Below are 11,004 nucleotides of genomic sequence, written 5' to 3' on the forward strand. Positions count from 1 at the left end.
CACTTGAGACCGGACTGGGAATTCCACTGGTTTCTAAAAAGAGACCAGCACATAACTGGGAGGGAGGTGGACGGGGGTACATTTTTCAGGAGTATGTTTTGATCTGTTGCCAAAAGAAGAAGTTACACTTGACTCAGGCGTACAGAGTGCTGGCACAGCAGGACACACAATGGATATATACAATGGAAGAATAAACTGTAGAAATATTGTTAATTCAGTTTTATAATGTCCACAGTAACGACAAGTAGGGATTATTATACAATAATAACTCAACCTTCTCTGCAGGTTTCAACATACTTCTCCAGATATCTTGATTAAAGACGACAAAAGCAGTTGGAATATGCAGTTGTAAATTTTATTTCATGTTTAGCTGCAGTAAAATATAACTTCTTAGTATGTAAAAATAACCCAAACAAAATTACATTTCCCCCAGACTGCAGAATACAGTTCACGTGGCAACAACACCAGCAGGTTTAACACAGATTCAAAATAATCTACATAAAAGACCAGTGTATAAGACTGTACTGGGTGATACACAGTATATTAGCTGCTCAGCTCAATGTCTATTCATGATACATGAATGATACCACTGAATGATTCTGTAGGTTTGACCTACTTTATTATCACCAAATACATATGGTGGGATTAGACACAAAGCAAACCGAGGGACTCATGCTTCGGATATTTGTGTGTGTGGACTCACCAAACTGAAAGTTCGGGGTCTGTAAAGTGTATTTGAGTGGTTCTGTGAAATAATTTGCTTGTCTGAGAACATCGCAGAGCACCTGAAAGATTTTATCTAACAGAAATATAATGACCAGTTTTAACACTTGAGCTGAAGGTATCACAATAATGCTTCGTCTTATATTTTTGTGCAATTTACAGTCAAAACATTGTTACAAAAAAGCAAAATTATTGTGCTCATTACATCCTTGAAATGATGGCGCAGATATTGTTTGTGCAATCAACCTCCCTCCGTTAGAAATGTTTCCTTTCATGGCACCTTGTTGAATGTAAACAGTCAGCTTTTGGTCCATGAGCTGGCCCATCTGCAGAGTACACAATTTCCTGGAAAAACAAACTAAGAAGAGTATTCACTTCACTTTATAATTCAGACGTAGCCCTTTTCCTCTGGAGCTGCATGATCCCTTCACATTCTTCTTTGTTGCTTCTTCACTTGACACTACCCGAAGTATGAGTCAGTCTGTTTTCTTTGGCTCTCACATCAACTCCACATTTTATACATCACAGATCTCCCATCTCACACTCAAAACGGAAGCGTATCCATGAAGATTTTCTCCACAATTGGTGGCGGTGGAACAAGATCTTCTAATTTTAGGTAGAAGATACGCTGTAGGCCTTGAGTGCACAGAGTCCTGAGCTCAGGCAGCTTCCCGAGAAGTCTGGACAGATAATTGGGCTGCAACGAGCTGGAGCCACAACCAGAGATGTGATCTTTAAGGCAAGTGATGAGCTGGTTCTGCAAGTCCTCCACGCGTTTTGACTCCTTGAGGCCATGTCGGTCTGCAGAACAGAACAAGATACATGTTAAAGTCAGAGTGATGCTTCAGTATTTTGACACCCAAATAAAACACACTAAAAATGCTGCAAACTCTGAAACCATAAATGACAGATCTGTGGATTCATCTTGTTTTAATCCAATAATTTCCTCTTGCCATAACTCCAGGTTGAATTCAGAAAACCTTAATACAACATGAACTAGATTAAGCATAATACTACACTGCTAAAGTGGACACACTCTCAAGAGTGTAGGTTTTGTTTCAACAGTGGGGGGGGGTGCATGTGAAACAGGGGATTTGAGCATCAAACCTTTAATTTCCTGCTTTCTGGTGAATTTCTATGCACCAATTTGTGCCTTTCCTGAATCAGTGTATGGTGGACATGTCTTTATACATCCAAATAAAAGTCCTCTGTTACGTCTATATTCTTAATGAGGGACACAACACACATGGGGACCCTGCTACCCTCCCAAATCTACGTCAATGCACCCACTGGCGCTGTAAGTAGTGCTAATGCTTCTACATTGGAACAATTCCTTGGGTTTAAATGTAAATCTGCATTGTGGTTATGTTTAGTCTGCTGTGATATACATGTGCTCTGCGCTATACTGGACATGAGGTCGTTTTACATTCTGTCAGACACCTGTTGTGTCAATCCTGTGTTGTGTAACTGCATTGTATTGTTCACACCAATGAGACCTCCTCCTGCAAACTGTCCTCCTCACTGGGTAAAAATAACTCAGCTGGGAAAAAAGACTAGGTTAAAGCTTATATCTCTGATGATGTGTTTAATGGTGTTAAAGGTGTGTAGGATTTAGGATTTATTGACGGAAAGGGCATATAATATAATATCTTTGTGTTTTTGTTACCTAGAATGAGCTTTTTATATCTACAGGGAGCTGGTTCTTGTCCAAGAGATCAACCTGCCACAATGCCGTGTTTCTACAGAAGCCCAGAATGGACAAACCAAACACTGTCTAGATAGGGCCATTCGCATTTTTATGTTTTCGTGTCAGCTACTATAGTGAGCAGCGCCTCCATGACGGTTAATTCAGCTTCCGATAAAAACCTCCTGATCAATAAACATGGAGGAAATACTAAAGAGGAGAGGTTTCAGCTGGTTGCAATCTGCAGTCCTCACTACTAGATGTCACTAACCCCCCCCTAAATCTTACACACTGTTCCTCTAAAGGATGACTGCGACTCTTACCAGTGATTATGACCAGGGCTGTGAGACAAGAGAAGGAAGACACGTCCAGCTTCATGCGATGGAGGCTGTGAGAAAACTCCAAGATGGAGTCAATCCAGTCACCAAAGCCTCGAACGCACTGTGTTTTGTGGAGCACGGCCCCGTTGCAGAAGATGAGCTTGTCCATATCGGGATTGGAACTGTAAAAGAACAAAAAAAATTGTTTGTTTATTTTATTCAAGGCATCAGGAAAATTACACGTAAGCTGTACAATAAACATAATGAAATTTTTGCTGCACTCACCGATATGCGAGACGCAAGATGAAAAGTTCAACAAACGCAGATTCCAGCAGCAGCTCCTGGTCTTCTGAGCAGAACTCAGAGAAACCTGGGATGCTCTTCGCCCACTTCTGGATGACTTCCATGGATGATGTGAGCAGGTCATAGAACTGTTTGATGTCACTGGCGTCCTCTTTCTGATTCAGATTGATTTCTGTCTCATCATACTGAAATTACAAAGAAGAAGAAGTTTAAACAGATGCCTACTGTAAGTCAGATATCAGATTATCCAATATTCCCAAAGGATAAAATGACAGATTTTTTGGGGGTTTTTTTACCTTGGAGTAATCCAGTTTCCCAACACCAGGGTTTGAGTCGATGTGGGCCCTCACAAGTGAAGCGATCATGCTCACTGGAGACACACTGGTTGTCACGTCCTGGGTCACTTTAGGCTTCGAAGGCAGGCGACCTCTTCGTCCTTTCAGGCTGTCTGTTCTCACAACTGGACAAAAATAATGACAGTCATCTGTAACTATCAGCTCAGCGTCACCATCCTGATTCTGCACCATTCATCTGGGTTTGTACTGAACTCACCTTCCCTCACCATGCCCACAGCCAGACACTTCTGGAAACGGCAGAACTGGCATCGATTCCGCCTCCTCTTGTCCACAGGACAGTCTTTGTTGGCGAGGCAGACATACTTGGAATTTTTTTGCACCGTGCGCTGTGAAATAAAAGGAAGAGTTACAAATACTGGCACAAAACCATCAGTCAGATGCCACATTTTTCTGTTTAATTGGCTGCACAAACAGATCAGATCTTGTTACCTTGAAAAACCCTTTACATCCCTCACAGGTGCGAACCCCGTAGTGCTGACAGGAGGCGTTGTCCCCACATACAGCACAGCACCCCTCATTCCCACTGGGACTTTTTAATTTGGGTGATAAGCTCCCATCCAGCTGCTCGGTGCCGTCGAGTATACGCGCTTGCTCCATCAAGGTCAGCGCAGACGGGTGTGGGTGGGTCAAAGTGAAAGGATCCTGCTCTCGTAAGTGTGGTTGACCCAAATGAGACATATCCTCCACAGAACCAAAAGTGAAGAAAGACGGCTCCTGTGGCACTGACATGTCCTCTGCTACCCAGTATCCTGGATTGGGTGAGTATGGCCCAAAGGCTGAATCCCAGTTGGATGCATGTTGTGTTTGGAACCGGGGGGTTGAAGGAGACGAGGTTGATGCTGGGCTGCCAAAATAATCTGATCCAACAGGGGAAACAGCCTCATCTGGGTAGCTCAGCGTGAACGCTCCAGGGTAGCAGCCGTACACCTGGAGGTCATCCAGTTTGAAGGGAGTCTCTGGGCCTGACAATGGAGTGACGTGGGCAGGGGCAGCAGTGAACTGACACGAATATGCGTCAAAGTCGCCCACGTGCGTGTCCACCAGGGAGCTGATGCTTGGCAGGGATGGAGCAGAGAGGTGGTCCCGTGGGCTGCTCATATCGGCAGCCAGCTTGGAGATAAAGTCTGTGCTCTGAAGCTCTGTGCTGCCAAGGCTGTTCTCATAGGGCTGAGAGCCATGCTGGGGGTGTATGCAAGTCATGGCTACAAGACTGAAAAAGACATAATCAAAGATGTTAGAGCCAAACAAGCTGGGTTTTAACTTTAAAAGTTCAGTGTGTAGGATTTAGGGGGATATATTGGGATAGGGAGCAGGTCCTCATCTACAGAGATCACCATGTTGCACCACTATGTATCTACAGTCAACGAACAAACCAAACACTGGCTCTAGATAGGGTTCAGCCACCATAGTTCGCAGCCCCTCTATGACAAGCAGTGTTGGAAAAACACAGATTTTTTTTTAAATCTGAAACTGCTTTATTTGGCATTTTTTACCGTTTGAATCAACGGTTTCATTTGTTTTGTAGAGGAAGAGACCTCTGCGGATAATTTGGCTCCTGCTAAAAACCTTTTGAATGTCAGCACCAGAAATAAGTTGAGCAGAAATTAAGTTGCCAGAGAAAATAGCTGAGCACACATTAGCAGGTGCTGGGAATGCAGCCCGTCTGCGATGTGCCAAACAACATTGGAGAAACACCAATCTGTAACAAGAAACTGCTTTATTCAATGATTTGACTGGTTTAGATCACCGGGTCATTTGTTGTGAACAGGAGGAGACCTCTGTGGATAATTCGGCTAAGTTTCTGCTGATTTAAATCTGCAATCCTCACTGCTAGATACCACTCAATCCCCCTAAATCTTACACACTGGACATTTAACACTTTAACTCTTAATTTTTAACCTTCAGGCTGTAGTCAGCTAAGCTGCGAGAGATGGTTGGGGCAGACATGAGTAACTGGGCCCTTGTTTTCTCCCTCTCTGTGCACAGTGTGCAGTAGTCATATGCTATTTAATAACTTTAAAAGTAACATTAAACTTTATTTTAACCTAAGTTGCGCTACCATAAACCAATGACCACACAGTGAACCAAAGACTTTGGGAGTCCCCTGAGGGAGAAGGGGCCCTGATTCAGCTGGGCATCATTCAAGAAAAACTGCATGCAGATGAATTAGCATCCTCCGTTTAACAAGAAAACTTAGAAAGTGCTCTGCTGCTCAGCATTGCAAAAGTCATAAATCTCTGTATAATATATTATTATGTTGTAAATATGGTCAGCTGCTCATGCCTGGAAAATAAAGTAAGTGGGGTTGAATTTCAAGCTCAGTGCCAACACATGAGGCACATGTTACATACATGTATCAAATACACGTATAAATTAAGCTCTATTTTGGGACAGATGACAAATAGATGGCAAAATATGTTTCTTTGCATATGTTGCACTGTATGTACCATAACACATTTAAATCTGCCTCTGTTTATTCTATATATTACTGTTAATTCTGTATATTAATCTGCACACTGCTTTTTGCATTTCTGTCTGGATGCTACACTTCATTTCGTTGCCTCAGTACTAAGACTGTGCAATGGCAAGAAAGATAAATCTAATTACTATGAGGTTTATTGCCAAAAAGATTTCACATACAATGTGTTTTTGTGCATAATAATGAACAAAGTAAGAGAAAATACAACTAAAAATAAAAAGCAAGTACTGCAAAAGTCAAGAAACACAAATATATAAAATATTTAGATTTTTTTTGAATGGAAAACTGCGATTCGTGCAAGAATGTGCAAAATATTAAATATTATTACCTTATTTAATTCAATATATTTGTGCAAAGTGTCTTTTTTTCTACAGCAAAAGCCTTTTTCTCTCTTTATGCATATCTACTGACACATGCTGGAGCTCAACACCTGTAAACACAGCTTCACTTTGCTCTCTGATCAGCACAATTCCGCATCTAAGTTCACTGTATTTTTAATAAATCATAAACGTTTCTTACCTGTTAGGCCCGTCTACACGTGTTTTGAACTGTCTGTACTCCACAAACAACAGTCTGTCATCTTCAGTGTCTCCCAGCTGAGGAGCGAGTCCGTCCGCGCACAGGTCTCCGCAACACTTTTATAGGATCCGCGTTATTGTACCCATGACGCCAGAGAAAGGTTTCCATACAAGGCTGGCCGGTGGGCGGGGAGATTTCCAGCGCGTGGCCAATCACAGCGCGCGTTCGAGAGAATAGACGTTTAATGACGCACTCCGGGATTCCGTTGACGCGCGTATGGCGAAGAACCGCAGCATTGTCCTCCCGACGCACACACACACACACACGCTCACACACACACACACACACACACACACACACACACACACACACACACACACACACACACACAGCTAAATAAAACTCATTTAAGATGAATATAACTTTTTGTTTTCAGCAGTAAGATGCTGACACATCGACAGCTTGCACATGAGCGTCTTTGGGGTATAATACAGTGAGTTCTGCTGACAAACTGGAGAATGACTTTATTATCTAAAAACAGGAAGTCACACTATCTGTGACTTTTTTCTATTTATAGTCGGAAAACTATTTTAATACCTGTTGGGTTATGGTAAAATTGCAGATAAATGAGACTAAAAACGTCACTTAAAAAAAATCTTATCTGGTGTGGATCACTGATAACAGAAATACCTGCACCTGCTTCAGAGTCAGAGATGAGTAAAGTAGTTAACTATCCCAGGGCTTTACAAGTCCAGCTCCAGGTTAACTGAACTGTTTGTGCTGATTCAATTAAAAATCTGCATCATTGCTCTCTGATATGAAGGTCTTAAAGGTACAACCCCAAAATCAAAAATACATATCCTCTCATGCAGTGTCATTTATCTGTCTATATTGTTTCAGTGTGAGGTGCTGAGTGTTGGAGATGTCTGCTGTAGAGATGTTTGCCTTGTGTCTAATATAATGGAACTAGATGACACCCAGCTTGTGGTGCTCAAAGCACCAAAAACATATATTTGAAAAAGTCAACAGCAATGTCTCTTTGCAGAAATCATGACCCAGTTACTCAAGATATTCCACAGACCTTGTTACATGCAGTTTTGTGCAGGCGCAATTTTCTGTCTACCGAACTAAAACAGCCAACCATATCACAGCACAGAAGAAAGCACCTACTCATGGGCGAGAGGCTCGTGCTCGTGACAGTGCAAGATGTAAACATTAAAGGTGACCTCCTCAGCTGGGCTGTAATGTAACTAGGTCAGTGGTGGTGGGAAAGCAGGTCTGGCTTGCTTTCAATTTTTTCCCAATAGCCACTTGCTAATCTCCTGCAGCCCAAAAAGCATTTTTCCCCACATAAAAGAGCATTTGTGAAACTGTAAAACTGCAAACAAGATCAATGAAGACTCTTTCTATTATGAATTTTTGATCCATATTTGTTAAACTTTCCTTCAGCTGAGAAAAGTGATTTTAAAAATTTGTGATGTCATCAGAATGTAAAATCAGTGACCTGAGTGGGAACTCACAGGCAGTGGGCTGTATTCTGGAGAAGTAAAGCCAGAAGCTAGAAATTTTCTTTGGCGTATGCACCAGGTGAGCATTTTCACTGGACTGAATAGGCGCCATCTTGGGGTATCGAGTTCTCACTATACATCTTTAGTGGGGCTAGGTGAGCTAGCAGTAGATGCACGCTTTCCTCTGCGCAGTGATACCAACTCAGTCTCACTCCAAAGTCATCAATATCAGGTGCTTGGGCTGTGACTTGCATCCTCAGACACTGACGAAAAAAGCCATCCTTGAATGTCGGCATGATACGGGGCTGGTTGCAGTTATAGATTAATGGTGCTAGGCAGCATCAGGGGGAAACGCAGCAGGACAAGGACGAAAGCTAACTTTCACCGGGAGAGTGGTGCTCACATCCTGTAAGATTCTAAAGCCAAACCCTGCTCTTTTTTCCTAAACCTAACCATGTGCGTTTGTTGTTGAAGGAAAGAAAAATGTCAATTTGCAGTTTGAAAGAGACTGTATATAAACATTTAAGTTCCTCTGAAAACAGAAGTGTATCTTAAAAGAAGACAATGCATGTAGCAGGCAGAACCTGACATGGCGTCTCAGAACATCAACAACCAACGCACACAGGGTACGTTGCACATCGTACCTGGATGTGGAAAGTCCATGACTAACCGAAGTGAGAACGTGTTGGTGATACAGTTAGCAGGTGCAGTCTGATGAAGAGAAAATAGTTCCTACATGAAATTGCTCACAACAAGGTCTGTGGATTATCTTCAGCAAATGGGTCATGGTTTCTCGAAAGACACATTGCTGTTGAGTTTTGAGAGTGGGCAGACATCACTACAGTGGATATCTCCTTTTTTGGGGGGTGATCTGTCCCTTAAAGGTGGGTTCAACTGTGGAGGCCTGTCTTAAAGAGGGTCTTTTGTCAAAATATAAGTCACTCTTGTGCTTTTGTATCCTATTTTCCTGAATTAAATCATGTTTAATCAAATTACCACACATCAGGTAGTATCCTTGGGTACTGTTCACATTACACAGAGAGTGGGAAGAACAAGAGGATTAAAAGGGGTCCAACAGGTTTATTTAATCCAGCTACGTACAGCCGTGAGGACACAATACCACCTGTACAACATAATGCAATCCAATCCAATTACTGTACTCATCATGATCGTAATAATCTTCCTAAAGCTGGTAACATTAGATCATTTGAGTCTGTCGTATGTGCTAATTCAAGGTCATTTTAAGGGTAATATTTGCTGTGTATTGCAGCGTTGTATAGTGTTCCTATTATTCCTATATGTTCCTAAAGTAGTGTGAGAAACCAACAATTATTTGCACTCAGAGTCTCTGCAGATCCCAGACATTCACGTCTCTCTGCACCTGAAGTTGTTTTTTTCTCAAACCATTCGAACCCACAGAGACTCAGTAATGATTACTGCCCCCTCAATGTCATGCATAATAGAAAAAGCTGTTCACAGTCTGGTGCAATAACAGAGGAAGCAGGCCACACACACACACACACACACACACACACACACACACACACACACACACACACACACACGCACATCAAGTTGAAATAATGATGACAAAAATGCTGAATATTTTAATAAAGAGAGCACCACAGTGATGCTCGCTCTTGCTGTCTGTTCAAGGTCATTCTTGCAAGAAGATCAAGAGTTATGTGGCTGCCATCAGCTTCCAGACAAAATTCTTGGATGGTACACATTTTTGGCTCGAGCGCCTCCGGTTGCAGACTGCAGTGGAAAATAATAACCCTCCCATTGAAGTTTTTTTCCCCCTTTGTGAATGACTGGGCATCTGTGATGTCATGCCAGCACTGACTGGGCCTCCCTGCTGCACAGAAACTGATTTCAGTGCTTATCTGATCTGGGTTACCGGACACAGGGCACATTTTGTGACATCAACAACATCCTCTGGGCGCGGATTCATCTGAAAGAGAACAAGTTCAAGTTATTTGCCGGAAGGACACAGTTGTCAGTACAATAACCGTTGTTGTTCAATTGTAATGTAGATTTGACAGTGTATCTGTGCGTCTGTAAAGGCACAACTGTTCTCAGACACATGCACACGCACACGCACACACTGTACTTGTTATGTATTAACACGTGTGTAGCTACAGCACCACCCACCACCTGTTGCTCCTTCAGAGTGCTATTTTTGAGTTGAGAAGATGTTTGTCATTGTGGAGAAATCCTCTAGTTCTTCAGTCTAAACTTGTTGTGCCCTGACAACAGGTCTGTGTTTGTTTCTGGTGAGATTCCACCTGCTAAACATCTCATTCACGTAAACAGGGGAACTGTGGGGGGACCCATGAGGGAGATCAGCGTTGTACTGCCACTGATAACAACATGTTTTCATCAGATAGACGGACTCAAGCTCCAACTGCTGCAGTCGGAAAAAAAGTTTCAGCTGTTAGAGTCAGTTGTGTGTTAGCGCCCTGGTAGTTTGCATACGGATGTAAATGTGGCAGAGATGATGCTATCAGCTGTGCTTTGCATCTTTTTTTCAGACTTAAGAGGATTCCACTGCTTGTGTACATTTCTGACTTCACTCACTGATTGTGAAGTTAACAGAGATTAAAGGGGGACACCACCCAAATGAAGAATTCTTATATGTTGTGTCCATGGTCTAGAAAAGTTCAACCACTACTTGTGAACATGAGCCACTCTACTCTACACTCTACTCTTAAAGACAGAAACCAGAAGTAAGCTTCACTTGTGATGTCATGGGGTATAAAGTCAGACAATGAATGGGAGCCTGAGTCTTTGAACCCACAGAATATTTTTCTTCTTTTATACCCAAATGAGTTTCACTCTGTTGTAGTGTTCTCAGTTTTGAAACAGAAAATGTACCCACATACTCAGAATATTCCCCTGGGTGCCCTCAGTGTCATCTAGGACATCTTTCTAATTCATTTTTTATGGAGCAGCACTTTATACTTGATGAGTTCTGGCACTCTGACTTTGACTTTTAGATCTGAAGGAGTTGTTCATGTCAGCTAATATTTTTAGACTGTATTAGATCATAGGAATGACATGTACAACTTCTGAAAATAGGTTTTGTTCCCTTTTAAGGTTAGTTCCTCTA

The 11,004-nt window shown here is 42.2% G+C and overlaps 1 protein-coding gene across 1 annotated transcript; it reads right to left on the minus strand.

Moving 5' to 3' along the window:
* Nucleotides 1-711: 711 nt before the first annotated feature.
* Nucleotides 712-6,485, minus strand: nr4a1 (nuclear receptor subfamily 4, group A, member 1). The gene is made up of 7 exons (XM_049581561.1): nucleotides 6,385-6,485; nucleotides 3,816-4,596; nucleotides 3,583-3,712; nucleotides 3,327-3,490; nucleotides 3,013-3,215; nucleotides 2,731-2,909; nucleotides 712-1,524 (listed from the first exon to the last, which is right to left on the minus strand). The coding sequence occupies exons 2-7, from the start codon at nucleotides 4,584-4,586 to the stop codon at nucleotides 1,268-1,270; spliced, it is 1,704 nt and encodes a 567-aa protein (XP_049437518.1). The 5' UTR covers nucleotides 4,587-4,596; nucleotides 6,385-6,485; the 3' UTR covers nucleotides 712-1,267.
* Nucleotides 6,486-11,004: the final 4,519 nt, after the last annotated feature.

The sequence above is a fragment of the Epinephelus fuscoguttatus genome, linkage group LG7, assembly GCF_011397635.1.
Source record: "Epinephelus fuscoguttatus linkage group LG7, E.fuscoguttatus.final_Chr_v1".
Classification (NCBI taxonomy): domain Eukaryota; kingdom Metazoa; phylum Chordata; class Actinopteri; order Perciformes; family Serranidae; genus Epinephelus; species Epinephelus fuscoguttatus.

Coding starts and splice junctions, on each gene's coding strand:
- nr4a1 (XM_049581561.1), bottom strand. CDS start 4,586: ATGACTTGCATACACCCCCAGCATGGCTCTCAGCCCTATGAGAACAGC. Junction 3,491..3,582: donor TGTGGGCATGGTGAGGGAAG/GTGAGTTCAGTA, acceptor ATTTTTGTCCAG/TTGTGAGAACAGACAGCCTG. Junction 3,216..3,326: donor GGAAACTGGATTACTCCAAG/GTAAAAAAACCC, acceptor TTGTAATTTCAG/TATGATGAGACAGAAATCAA.